We start from the raw sequence: 14,615 nt of genomic DNA on the forward strand, positions 1-14,615 counted from the left end.
TAAGAAAGGTTGGATATAAAACACTTCTCCCTCTGAATCAAAGAATGGAAAACTAAATATGTGGTTATGAGGCCCATTTTCTGACTACTTATGCACCAGAACTTAAACTACAGCATACAAAAAGCATCATCAAAAATAACTTTCTCCCTCATCATAGATGAATTTACTGTCCCTTGTGTAAGCTATTCCAGTATTCGAAATGTGCATTTAGCTGGAGTACTTACAAAATGCTATCTGAGGAACCACCCAGGTCTTTCTCCCTATCACTACAACCTCATTCAGAAAACTGAATGGCTGAGTCACACGCTAATCTGAAGTCATCTGTTTCAGTTTTGGAACCCAGATATAGCGAACTATGAAAATCAAACCTCACCACAGAAACTAAAAACTGCATTGCTGTATCACATGTATTTGTTTGTAATTAAAAAAAAAAAAAAAAAGAAAAAGAAAAAGTGTCATCTCCATTTTAACACTGAGTTTCATGGATCTTACATTAGTAGAAATATAGGATTTGAATCCACAGATGTTCCAGTAGCACTTGTAAAGGAAACTTGGAGATCCACAGATTTCAAGGCTTTTGAGGACTGTTAAAATATTCAATATAACCTACGTAACAGAGGCTTGGAGTCCTACCCCACTGCTGTTGTACTGATACCAGTAACCAGCTGCTCAGAAAAGGTCAGCAGTTCCACAGACAATACTTAGAGCTTGTGCAAATGATTACATTTGTGAGATTAATTTTGCTGCCATTACACGGGAAATCAATATGTTGCAGTTACTATTATTTTTTTTAACCTGGAATACAGAATGAAGTTGAAGTTTGCTATATAAGGTAGTTCACGACCTGTACAATCAACACTGGAGAACCACTGTGGACCAGCCTCTTCCTGCTCATACTGCTGTCTTCTAGTTCTGGTATGTCTATATAGAAGGGAAGAAAGATTATCTACAGTATAAATCAACGGTCACACACTTGCTATTCTCAGTGTATAATAAGTACAATAATAACGGATTTCCCCCAAAATAGTGATTATATTAATGGGCCTTTGCAATTACTTTTGTAGAAATATTGATGCTCTTACACGGTGACTTTATAGGCTCTCATAATGCATCTGATACTCACTGATGTTGGAAAGTGTAACGCATGGGGAGATACTGCCTCAAAGAATAAAAGACTAGATGTGGACACAGAAGAAACGAGTAATAGTCCTAAGATTATCATTAGTTTGCTGCATGAGCCCTGCAACTTTTTTTCCTCTCTGTTCCTCTGTCCAGACTGAATATATACAACAGATGAAAAAGGCTAATCCTTGCCATTACTAATGATGATGATGATTTATTGCTACCTATTCTTATCAAGTTTGGTAATTCCTATGAATGAAGCAGGATGGTGAAAATAGAATAAGTGTAGACACCTAACTTCAGGAATTCCCATGAAATCTGTAACCACAAGCTAATGCTTTCAGACATCAAAAATGGGAATTATTCATATAAGTCTTCACTCGCACACATAAAAGTTGCAGCATAGTGTCTATTATTTGATGAATGTATAGTCTTCAGTAAAAATAATGTAAAGTGTATGTACAATCCATAACATAATTAAAAAGCTCTTGTGGCATGCATGAAACTAAAGTTTCTCTTCAGCCTTCTGACTCTACTGAAATTGCTGTGAATAATTCTTAATGCTCGCGGGACAGCATTTCAGAAAGAATGTTTATCAGCATGAGGAGAGATTCCAGGACTGCAGGGTAGGACCTGAAGGACTCTTCATCATATTTGTGCAATTAGATACATTTCAACTAGCGGGAATGCTTTTGTGGGAAAAGAAAAAAAAAAAAAGTCGATCAGGATTTCACCCAGCAAATTTGTCCTCCGGCATCATGCCACAGTAGCTTCAATTTTATCAGGAAAGAAGTCAAATAAAAAAAAATTCTAGTATGTATAGCATATTCTACTTCTTTGGTGGGATTTTTTCTAGCATAGGAGAGTTCAAGTCTTGCCCCAAACTAAGCTAAGTCAGAATGTCAGTAATAAACTCTTAGGCAAAACCAAGGATTATTTGATGGACATCCAGCAAATTACAGTTCTTTCTGAGACAGTGCCATACCAAAATCCTCCCATTCCCCAGTGACTTTCAGTAACGCAAGTTACTGTGCACGATGCTCACATGATCCAAAATGGAAGTCCCCTAGGGCTGGTGCAGAAGGGAAAAAAAGCAAAAACCCAAAGGGTAGACTGAAATAGGCAAAGGGAGGTGGCATAAAAGAATGAGAAGTTAAGGACCTGCGCTCATGTCTGATGTGCCAATATGAAGCAAAATGCAATGAAAGGTAAAACGCTACAGAAAACCATTAGTATGAGAACTACTGTTACCTCCCTCGTGTTCCCAAATGTTAGTAAATCTGACTTTATTATCTCTCTAGTTACCATTGCTCGCTTTCACCTTGTGCTAAAAAAGCAGGTAGCTTGAGAAACGTGAATGCAATTCTAATGTTTGCGTGTGTGCATCAGCTAGCTGGGGAACACAGAGTGCCCATTCGTTCCCATGAGCCTTTCCATCAGAAATCACAGAAAGGAGAGGATGTTTACGTCTTCCACCTTGGGGAAAGCGAGCAGTGAGCATTTTCACAGTTGTGGAAAGAACAGAAGCAAATCTGTCTTCTCAAAGGTCATCATCCTCTATATAAATCACTATGCTTGAAACAATATGCCATCAGTCCTTCATTCCTGCAACGCCCACAGAGATGGGAAGAAGAATTTTGCTATGAGGTAGCTGGTTAAAAGCAATCGTGATAAAATTTGTCGCTTTGCTTTGCACTGTCTTTTTACTGAGTTAAAAATTTCCACTGTAAAAAGGGTTCTTCTATGAATGCACCAACAGTGAACTGTACTGTGTCAAAGATACCTTCTAGGTGTCTTAAACACTTTGCTGCCCTCGCTTCTCCAACTGTAAACCCAGTGCAGCTTCCTGATGAGAGTCGTGCCAGTGCCGTTCAAAGTCCTGTGGAAAACACACCATGCAGCTACATATATAGATATAAAGACTAAGTCTTAATATAGTGGGGAGAATGAGTAAACTCAGTAGAATTTGAGGTTTTGTGAACTTCATTAGCTATTTTTTTAAATTCTTGAGGTTTCGCAAAACTGAAAACCAAATGTCTTAGGAAGACAAAAAAGCCCTCTCCCTCCTAGCTTGGCTCACTCCCCTGGACCCTGTGAGAAAGGGGAAGGCTCCTTGGCTCCCACTACCCTGCAAGGCCAAGGCCAGCCAAGTTGGAAGGAGCTTCCGTGGCAAAAGGAAAGGCAGCGATGCTTGCGTTGGCGTTTTCTGCTCTAGTGGCAGATTGAGCCTTTCGAAGTCTTCCGAGTTCTGAAACATTAACACCTTTTTCTACTAGAATTTCAAATTGTGATGAGCAAAGTTGATGACTTTCTATGCTGCTTTTTCTTTAATATTTGTGGTGTTTAACATCTTTTTTTTAAAAAAAAATTGTGGTATTTATCCATCTATACATTGGACAGGGCTCCATTCCTTGGATTCTGCAGGCAACTCAGCCAAATTCATGCCTCTTTGAGTCAGCTGCAGGATACTTCCAAAGATATTCTGCAACCCCCGTTCGGGCCTCAGCAGCGGGGATCCTGGTCTTCTTGTTTGACTTCTGAAATGTTTCGGCATGTCAGGGCAGGTTCTGTGGACCCACGATAGGGTTCCATTCTCCACCTCCACGTGGAGCATGGTGCCTTCAGCCACGCTGGGCTGCTCCTCATCAGGGCAATCCACCAGTCCAAGTGCTAAGACTGGAGCCCTTGCTTGTGGAGATACTTTCCAGTCCTCCCAACGAGACTGGGAGCAGTGTGAGACTTCTTGTGTGCCGCTTTCATAAGCCCGAGGCAAGACTCCCTCCACCAGGAGCACGCCTAAGCAAGCCCACCGTGCCTTCACTGAGATGAACGGGGATGGTGCTGCATCCCACGGAGGAAGGAAGGTCGGGGGTGCTGGGGCTCACTTGAGAAGCTGCTCCAATAAGCGCTTCACAAACGGAGGGGGGAAAGGTGACTGGGGCATGTCTGCTTTTTTTTTTAAAAAAAAAAGGATAAAAATGAGAGGATGGGGTCCTCGGGAAGGCTGAGCTCGCTCTCCCTCTCTGCCGGTCAGCTTTCGCGAAGCCCCCGGCCGGGCCGGGGCGGAGGGGCCTGTGCCGCTCTCCCTGCCAGCGGAGACGGGGCTCGGGAGGCCCCGGCCGCCCACGGAGCCCCTCTGCCGGTGCCTGGCGCCGCCTCCCTGGTGTTCCGCCGCGCCGGGCCGGGTCGGGCCGGGCCGGGCGCCCTCTTCCCCCCGCAAAACCCCGGGCAAGGCATGGGGCACGACGTGCGCCCTCCACCCCCTCTCCCCACCCCTCCGCGCCGCTCCGCTCCCTGGGGAGTGGCCCCGGCCGCCCGCCCCGCCTCCCGCTCCGCCCGCGGAGGGCGGTGGGGCGGTGCAGGGGAGGGCCCGGGCCCGGGATGGCCTGGCAGGTAGGCGATCGCGGGCCGCCCGCTGGGGAGGGGGCGGCGGGGGCGGAGGGGGGGGTGTTGTGTCGTGTCACTGCCACGGAGGGGCTGATTGACAGCGGGGGCCCGGCCCGCAGCCCATAAAGGCGGCGGCGCGGGGCGCGGGGCTGCGGAGGGACTTGCGACGGCGGCAGGGAACTGCGCTCCGCTCACCACCGGCACCGCCTCAGCGCGCCGTCGGCTCCCCACATGCCAGGTGAGGCGCGAGGCGGGGAGGCTCCGTGAAGCCCCCGCCGGGGCCGGGGGCTGCTCCGGCCGGAGCTCGGCGTGAGGCAGCCCGGCGTTGCCGTCCCCCCGCCGGTGCTCGGGGTGAAGGATGAAGCGACCTGCCCCCGGGACCGCTCGGCGGAGGCGGGTGTGCGGCACCTGCCCGCCGCCCCGTCGGGTCTGTGCCGGAGCCGTCCCGGCAGGGTCCCGCCGGGAAGGCGCTGGGTCTGGGGGGTGAGAGGGGCGTCCCTGAGTCTGCCGGTAGTTGGTGTTAGCGGTGGTACCTCGGGGTGACAGGTGATGAGGGAGCAAGACGGTATTGGCAGTGAAAGGTGGCATCCCTTCTAAAAATGCATGGAGTTAGCACGGCGTTGAGGGGATGCGGCTGTATCCAGGGAAATGAATGTCCACGCATTCCCGTGGACCCTGTCTGTGCCATTCGTTGCGAGTGCACGCGCATATGGAGATGCAATTACGTGGCTTAGGACTGCATAGTGCTGCGGAGCAAAAATAGCATCACGGTGAAAGTCACTTTATCCAGCTGTTGGGTTAGCTCTTGGGTACAGAGGATTGTAAGAATAGGTAAATTATTTTTTTTTAATATATATATATTTATATGTAAAAGAAAGAGAGAGGAGTTGGTATGATGACCCTAAAAAGTACCCCTAGTACTCAGAACCAGCATCTGCTTATGTCCCATCATCCTACAAGGAATTTCAGCTGAACATTCTCCTCCAAAGTAAAGATGCCGCTACTAATGTGCTGTATCTCCATCAGTGTCTTGTGGTCCCTATGCCAGCTCCTGAAAAATCGTGGAGAAAATAATAGTGTGTATTTTCTGTATGTCTTTCCTTTTTATTATTGGGGATATTTGCATAAAAAGGAGTTTTATTGTCAGGAATTCCTAATCCCTTCACTTGATGTCATGATTTTATATGTATATTTGCTTATAATGAGAGTTCTATTTGTGGCATTTCATGAGGTAAATTAAAATATTTATAGTTGATAAATATTGTTTCCCTAATACTTATAACTTTTTGATTTATTCATAGGAGTTATGCTGCAGAGGAGTGGGCTGTTGTGGCTTGCTGTGTTGATTACCCTGTGGGCTTCCTCAAATGCTCAGGGTAAGTTCTGACACTTCTTAACTAGATATAGAGTAAGTCCCAAGGCTAAAAGTTGGTGTTAAACATAGGTTTATCTGAGCTACAGTGGGCAAAGTAATCATATGATTTTTTTACAAGTGCCTGAAATAGTAGTTGCTGAGGTTTTTATTCAGTAGAGACGTCTTACTACTGTTAAATGAAGATTCCACAATAAATATTGAAAAATTGTTTTCTTTAGAAATTGTTGATCAAAATGTATATAATCTCAGAAATAATTGCTATTATACTTTCCTCTGCAGTGGTAAAAGTAACATAAACAGAATCATTGAGTGGGGTGAACGTGTTAAAAAGATAGAGGTAGAGAAGTAGATCTCTACAGACCAAATATAAATAGGATGTAAACTGGCACAGTGCCAAGCTCTTATTTACATCTAACTTCTTGGCCTGAATCTTTAAAAAACAACTCTCTTGCTTCCTGTTGTCATGTGGCCACATGGCTTCTCATAATTAGATTTTTATTATCTGGCAGTTAAAATACAGATATTGGCTCAACTTGCTTATCCATTTATATATGTAACAAAATATTTAATGATTACGTTCCTACATGCATCCATGCATAGCCATATACATGAACATACAGCATGCATTTATATACAAGTGTGTATTATATAGTGCTATAAAATACATAGCCATATGTTTAGTTATAGAATCAAACATATTTATACCTACATAGAGGGAAGGGGAGAGTTGCCATGTAAATGGAAATGACAGGTGGAAAATACGATTCACTTGCATGCTAGTAGGAACAGTTCTGTTTGTGGAAGTAGGACAGTATTATGTTTACTCTGCTGTTCTTTATGTCTGTCATATAATTGCAGTTACTAAGTATAGTCTGCAGGGTTGTGTTTCTTGTAACAGTTTTTGTAGACACATTGTCACATGCTGTTAACTTTTTCAGATGGTGACAAGGAAGAGGAGACTACTTTTGATTTACTTCAAATCAGTAACATAAACCGAAAGACAATTGGAGCAAAATTGTTTCGGGGTCCAGACCCCGTTATCCCAGCATATCGTTTCATTCGGTTTGACCATATACCTCCGTGTAAACCAGAGAAATTAAAAAAGATTGTCAAACTCATACGGCAAAATGAGGGCTTTATCCTTTCAGCCACCCTGAGACAGGACAGGCAATCTAGAGGCACTATCCTTGCCTTAGAGGGTCCTGGCATCAGTGAGAGGCAGTTTGAGATCATTTCCAATGGCCGGGCCAACACCCTGGACCTTATCTATTGGGTGGATGGCTTCCAGAACGTGATTTCCCTGGAAGACGTGGACCTTGCCGACTCGCAGTGGAAGAACCTCACCGTGCAAATAACAGGGGAGAACTACAACCTCTATGTTGGCTGTGACCTTATTGACAGCTTCATCCTTGAGGAGCCTTTCTATGAGCAGCTGAAAGCAGAGAACAGCAGAATGTATGTGGCGAAAGGGTCCATTCGGGAGAATCATTTCAGGGTAGGTAACCTGAAGGAGCTTGGGTCACTGGTGAGGTAAGGGTGTAGCTGCAACTAGTTTGAGAAGATGCAATAGGTGCGGTTTTGTTCTCCCAACACCTCATGGCTTTGGTGGGGTCATAGGTGTACCCAAGCAGAATTTCTGGAGAGTGTGTTTTTATTCATTACTGGATGCGTGTTGTGTGAATTTGGGGGTTGCTGAAAAGAAAGAACTGGTAAGGCAAAGTCAAAGGCCATGAAAAGTACACAAAACCAGTTTACGGGCTTTCCTGTGCAACCATCCACTTTCTCTTCCAGATTTAGGACTTCTGAACATGCTGCATTTTTGTGGTGATTTGTAGAATTCTTTGGAAATTTCTTGAAGACCTATTTTTCTGTTGAAATATATCTGTTCAAGTCATAGGAACCTGTCAATATTTGTTAAATTTTATTTAAAAAAGAAGAATGGAGAAAAGAAAGACTTTTTAATGGAGCTGAAGCATGTGGTGTTGGTCCCTCCCCTAACAGAGTATCCTGATTTGCCATTCTGGATAGACTTTTGTTTCAATTAGAAAAAAAAAAAAAGAACAAAATGTTTTGATCAGTCCTGTAAATGAGATTTTTTTTTCTTTTTTTGGAAAACTTTTATTGTTTCTCTTTAGTTTTAAAATGAAGCAATTAGAAACTTTCTGGTTTTCCTATAAAATAAAAGTTTCTTCCTACCTCATACAGTGATGTGATCTGGCCCAAGTGCTTTAAGGGTGGCTTCTTTTCACTCACAGCTGAAATCAAACTTGAACTCACACCGTTTCAAAAATTTGAAAAGACTTTTCTTTCCCATCCTGTTGTGCCATCTAGTTGTCAGCCGGAGCATGACATGCTGGAATGTGGTTCCATAGGGTGACCGGTTTTGGCAGGAAAACCAGAAGCTCTTGCCCACAACCTCTCCATTTCTGCCTCCCTTCCTAGCCCATCAGTTGCGTTCATAGAACTGGTTATGGAGCTGTGCCGTTAAGTGGGTCACTGAAGTAATCTGTGTTTTTTTTTTTCAAATGAAATTTTTTTTAAGTTTTTTTTTTTTTTAAGTGAAACATACGCTGGTCTGGCTTTGTAGTGTTGTCCCAGGGTGGTGCCGGCACGTTTGAGGAGACAGTGAAGTATGGTGCTTTAGAATGACTGGCTAAGGATGGAAGTGCAATCGGTCAGGAACTTCAAAAGTTGGCTTTGGTCTCATGATAAATGTCTCGTAGAACTGTAATCTAAAATTAACTTTATGGAAATGGAGATATGAGCTCATTGCTGATTAATAACTGTTTTAGTATGACCTATTTCAGAACATACCTGATTTTGTTGCTTATAGTATTCAAATTGTATGTAACAAAACTATCAACAGAATTTTTTTTCAGTGTGTGTCAGGTTGAATGCCTCGTAGATTGTTTTGGTTTTTTTTATATATTTACTTATGGCTAAATCCAGTCAGTAGCATGGGTTTGAGACAGACAATTTATTGGTTAATTCTAAATTGATCTAACTGTTTTAAAATATTTTATTATTATTATTATTATTACAGGGTCTTTTGCAAAATATTCAGTTAATATTTGATACTTCAATCGAGGATGTTCTGCGTAAAAAAGGATGCCAAAGAAGCCAGTCAAGTAAGGCTTTTTTACCTCATTAATACTGTTCAGTTAACTCTGAAAATGAGACATGTCGATGGTGACATATTGTCCTAAAGCCATGCAACAGATCTTTCTGAAATGGTAGAGGAATCTTATTTAAAAAAGAAAATTCAGTTGCTTTTTGGTGGTAATAGGAATATATTTGCTAGCTATATTGAGATGCTATTTCTACACTCTAGGCTACTATTTTAGTTCTTATTGATTAGATTTATAACTCTGAGCCTCTGTTTTTAAGTTGGCAAAAAAGCTGTTAAGCAAGAAATTATTAGAAATTGAAGGAAAAATGCATATGTATACGAAAATACCTACATTCTTCCAAGAGCTGTCCATGATTCTTTAAGTAGAAGACTGGGGATGTTGCTTCTGAATTCTGCTCCTGACTCTCAGTGGGCCCATGAGCAAGTCTTCAAGTCTTAAAGACGCTGAATTCCTCCGCAATAAGTTTGTTGACTGAAGGAGGCTTTGGGTTTGAATTCCAAAGCATTGTTAAACAAAACAACCTAAGGAAAATAAGAAAAAAACAAAAGAGGTATGGAAGGCATGTATGTGACAAGCTGCCATGTGTTCTTGTTAGTCCAGTTCATGCTGACCTCATCAGGAGGGGAGCCCTCTGTGTGTGGGAGTATATTGGATTCATCATGAAAGAATTATGAAAATTTGTCAAGTATGCACTAAGGTTTTATACTTCAGCTCATGGGAGGTGCTGGCTATTTTACTTTCCAGTGTTTGTAACTGGCAAGAGCTCAGTCAAGAATCAGAGACAGCTGATTCCACCAGAGGAACGTGGTAGGTACACAAGGGAGTTAGGACTTAAATGTTTTTATTTGAAACTCCTACCATATGAAATGCCTTTATTTCTGTCATTTCGCCAAAACATAAGACGTAGAGCAAATCAATTAAGCAAACTTTTTTCCTTGTTTATGCGAAACCCATAAATTAAGCAGTAGCAGGTCTTAACTTGTAAAAGGGGGGCAGAGTATTGAGATTTTGTAGTGAAAACTCTCTATAAGGTATATAAAAGTGTGTGTATCTATAAGTGTATGCACAAAAAAAATCAACTAAGCTTGCTAGTTTGTTTTTAAATCTTGATAAAGGATATTGGTTGTTTTTTCATATGTTCCAGAGGTGTGCCTGGCTGCAGGACCTCAGACACAAGTGTGATATGTGTTAGAAATGAGTTGTGTGGGCTAGAATGGAAGTGGCCTTAGATGGCACAGGCAAGAAGATATGCCCTCATTTGTTGGTTGTCATCTACCCCAGACAAGTTTTTTCCTGTACTCAGAAACTACTCGGAGCTACTTATTACTGGTTTTCAGCTTTGTTAGTGGAAGGAAATGCTTGAGGAGCAGAACTGCTGTGGGAAAATAGAATGTGTATTTAGGTGTAACTGTAATCTGAGTAAGAGAAGGATGGTTTCAGGAATGATGCAGTTCAGCTATCCTACTTCATTTACCAGTGAAAACAAAATTCCCAGAAGGTGAAGTAGAACCTTGAGGGCACATTCAGCAATCAGAGACAGAACAGCCTCATTCAAGTGGATGAAGTCCCTAGGTGTAGATAGATTGAACCAGCAAAACCAATAAAAGAGGGTATCTTCAAAGGTTTTACATTATTATTAGTTGATTACCACAAAGGGAAATAGTTTGGCCAAATGTTTAGAAATACTATCAAATAAAAACGGGAAGTTACTGACTTCTACTGTAAAGAGGAAGCCAATGGGAGTGTACAGGGGTAATTGAGTTCTTGATGCTGATATGTACGTTCAGCTGTTGCAGCTAATAACCAACATAGAATATTTTTTTAATTTATTTGTTATCACATCTGTCAACTACCAAATTTTCAGGTATGATAAATTACAGAGGTTTGGGTGTTTTTTGTTTTATCCTTCTTGGTAAGTATTAGCAAATAGTTCAATTCATGGTATTTTTACTTTTGCATTGCAATACCAAGAGAACACTACAAGATGGAAATTGCTTGTGCAACAACAGAAGAGGGCTAATGGCACACTGTAGCTTGAGGCCATCAAAATTATTTGAGAGGCTTGCTAATGCATGTCTGATTTTCTGGCATTGCCTGTCCAGCTTAATTACCACAGTTGAAAAACCATGAGCGATATGCTACTGACCACAAGGTACATAAATATTTTCCCATTTTGATGGCCCACCTGTTGACCTGGGGTACAGACACTAAGGTGCCAAATTTACATGCGAGTGTCCCACATGAGAGATGTTATCAGTGAAGTGTCCTCAGCTCTGAGGACACAAAAAGCTTTTTTGGAGACAGGACTGTGTTTTTTCTACTGTGTCTTTAATCCGAGTATGAGAATATGAGGTATGGTAAAATGGTAACTTGGGATTGCTGTTGGGTTGAGGGTAGGAAAGTATCTCTGTAGTGTGGTGGTTGCAAATACTTTAGGCAGGACTTACACACAGCACAGGGAAGGAGACATGACAAAAACATGCCTAAATAGGCACATCAATAAAATCCCTTCTTCAGCTAGATCAACAGAATGACATTTGCATATGTGAAGGGATGCACATTCTGCTCTTCTGGTTTCTCGTTTTAAAGATAATCATGTGGTCCTTAGGAAATTAGCAGGAAGCCAGCAGCAGAGAACTGATTTCCCAATGATCCCCAGGCATCTTCTTTCAGTTGCTGCCAAGTATCAGTAGGAAGTGTGGATTTAGTTCTTCTAACATAGTTTTGGTTTATGTTTCCTGCTGAGATTGCAGCTTTATTAATGTCCTCAGAATGTTCCGGTCAAGGCACACTCCGTGTTGGCTTGAAAAATATGAAATTAATGACCTGAGAAGTGCTATGAGGGAATCTGAGAAACCTAGTCTTTCAATGCGGTAGGAAAATTGCATTCTTTCCAGGGACTCAAAAAGGAGCTGAAGTAAACAGTTATGACACAGAGTTCTGATCTGCTATGTGGTATATCGGTTTTCTCCCATCCTGTAAGTGTAGCTGGATAATTACTTCAACTCTGGAATACCGTGAACAATTTATTGTAGACCTTGGCTAGCAGCAGATACTTCATAGCTAATTGAAAAGCACATCTAGCCAATCACTTTAAGTATGGTTGAGATGTAATTATTTGATGCCATCTTATTGGTTGGTTCTTTGTTCTTTTATTTTTAGCCTTCTAAACAAATGAAGAGTACTTCTGCTCCCATTTTCATTGCTTATATATTTAAATATAACACTTTACATCGGATAACCAAGCATCAGATCAAGCCAATTTTTAAAGCATTTCCACCTTCTGTCACTTGTCAACACTGAATGGTATTGGGGTGATTTGGAGCATATGTTTTATTGCTCACATTCTTGTGCTGATTTCTTCTTTTTGAATTGCGATATTCTTTGCTTCTCTTTTCTGTTTTGTAACCTTGAGTTATTACAACGTTCCTGAGTCTGGTAAACAAGTCTTTATCAAGAGATGGGGCAGTACGGATGGATATAGTATTGCTGATACCAAAGTTGAGTGTAGCATCGAGTCCTTAGAGAAAGCTTCTGGAATCTATAAGATATTTACCTGGTGGAGATTTAAATGCTTAGTAGAATGCAGACTGTTTTATTTAATTATCTGTGTTCCTTTTTATGAATTCCTGCTAATGCTTTCTGTTATGTTCCTTCTCAAGAATTTGATATAGACAAGGAGGGCTTTTAAACTGGTAGTACGTGTCCAGTTCTCCCTGTATTGTGTGCGCAAAGTTCTGTTTTAATTATGATTTGCCTGATGGAGGAGTGTTTGGAGTGATAAATCAAATATTCAGCCTGATCTTAGCTTGACCTCCATTTCACTTCAGAATTAAGCTATCATCATAACATCTCCACCGAGTTTAACACCAGGCAGTGTAACACAGAGAAGCGCAGAGTCTGGTATAAATTGCATAATGGTCTGAATTAGAGCCAAGTAACCATGGAATTTGTGGGCAGAACAAGGACAACGACTTTCTGCAAGGAAACTTTCTCCTGCCTTTTTCTCTGCATTGAGAAAACGTGATAGGTCATGAAAAAAAATGAAACCTTCCATGGCTCTGAGTGGATAAAATGGGTTTGCTTTTTTGATACTGTGTCCTTTTGTTACACCTTCTTCATAAATTAATGTGTTGCTGTGCCAACAATGTTTTAAAGTGAGGGCCATGTGAGACACAGCTTGGGTCTTAATTTTGAAAAGGGAAAGTCTATAATTGGAACCAGCTGACATCTAACCCCTCTCTTTTATTCATGGGTATAATCTAGCATGAAGCTGTGCCAAAATAGATGTGTTTAAGCCCTACCCATGGGTGCCAATCTGTGATTTCAGCAAAAATCTGTAATCTGTAGAAGAACTTTGTATATGCAGCTCTTCTTTTTTCCTTTTTTGCTACCAGCTGAAGTGAACACCATCAACGAGAGCACTGAAATCCTTCACTTGAGCCCTGCTGTCACAACTGAGTATGTGGGTGAGAAGCCAGAGAAGAAGGCTGAGTTCTGTGACCGCTCCTGCGAAGAGCTGGGAACGATGTTCACAGAGCTCACCGGCCTGCGCATCGTGGTCAACAACTTAGCTGATAACCTCCAAAAAGTGGTAGGTACCTGTAAGTCTGAAGAACCAAAAGAGGTCTGTTGTGCAGTACTCTTTCCTTCTTTGTTTTATACCACAGGTGTTTAGTAGAGGTTTCTGCATGTATGTGTTGTATAACTGTTGGTATATCTACATAATGTAGAGACAACCTACATTTTCAGAGTGTAGGTAGTTCAGTTACAGTTAGGTAGTTCTTGAGTATAACACTTTAATGAAGGCTTGATTTTCACAGACTGGGTTTAAAAGAACACACACATGCACTCATACAGAGAGGAAATCAATCCTTTTAAATGTATGGCAGGTTTGGAAATCGAAATCTAAAAAACCCAACCTTGCCTGTATACTGTTGAGGCATTGTTACCATGCTTATACCACTTATAAATTCATCAGCAAGTGGCTACACGGGGTATGTAAACTCTAAGTAAATGTATGGAATTTTCATAGTTGAAGTAAGAGGGTGGCATGTTACTGAAGTCTGCCCCTCTTCTTGTTCTGAATAAGCTACTCCTTTCTGAAGGAAGTTTATTACTATGCCATATGTCTCAGAACTAAAATCTTCCTATCTAAAGATGAGTTGTATTGTATGGCTGAGAACAGATTTCCCGTAGTATTGTGTGACTGTGTCTGTACTGTTAGCTGAAATCGCTATGCATTATTGCAGTACCTGAGATCTTCTACTTTATGTACATAAAGACGTAAAAAATGCACCTTTTTTTTTTTTTAGGAAGAATGAAATCCAGTAGTGTTTCAGTTTTGTCTTATTTATAATGATTTGTTAACAACTTACTCTGTTTTTTTTTTCCGTTTGCTTCATCTTCTAGTCTGAAGAGAACCAAATTATGTGGGAATTGATTGGGCCTAACAAAACACTGAAGAACCAGTCAGTCTGCTGGCAGGATGGCCGTGTCTTTGCAGATAATGAAAGCTGGATTGTAGACAGCTGCACCAAATGTACCTGCCAGGTAAGGTTTTGGAAACATTCTTCTTCTCTGCAAAAATGGATAGTGGG

At 41.6% G+C, this 14,615-nt stretch overlaps 1 protein-coding gene across 3 annotated transcripts in view; it reads left to right on the top strand.

Moving 5' to 3' along the window:
- The first annotated feature begins 4,489 nt into the window (after nt 1-4,489).
- THBS2 (thrombospondin 2) overlaps nt 4,490-14,615 on the top strand; it is a 34,380-nt gene continuing 24,254 nt past the window's right edge. The window contains exons 1-6 of one of the 3 annotated variants that reach the window (XM_054197040.1): nt 4,490-4,515; nt 5,811-5,885; nt 6,823-7,379; nt 8,928-9,012; nt 13,413-13,609; nt 14,428-14,568. In XM_054197040.1, the coding sequence (XP_054053015.1) occupies nt 5,816-5,885; nt 6,823-7,379; nt 8,928-9,012; nt 13,413-13,609; nt 14,428-14,568 (1,050 nt within the window). In that variant the 5' untranslated portion in view covers nt 4,490-4,515; nt 5,811-5,815. Of the gene's footprint in view, nt 4,516-4,591; nt 4,748-5,280; nt 5,341-5,810; nt 5,886-6,822; nt 7,380-8,927; nt 9,013-13,412; nt 13,610-14,427; nt 14,569-14,615 lie in introns of those variants that run through there. The other 2 variants (XM_054197039.1, XM_054197042.1) reach the window with 2 other exon arrangements.

This window comes from Rissa tridactyla, chromosome 3, assembly GCF_028500815.1.
Source record: "Rissa tridactyla isolate bRisTri1 chromosome 3, bRisTri1.patW.cur.20221130, whole genome shotgun sequence".
NCBI lineage: Eukaryota > Metazoa > Chordata > Aves > Charadriiformes > Laridae > Rissa > Rissa tridactyla.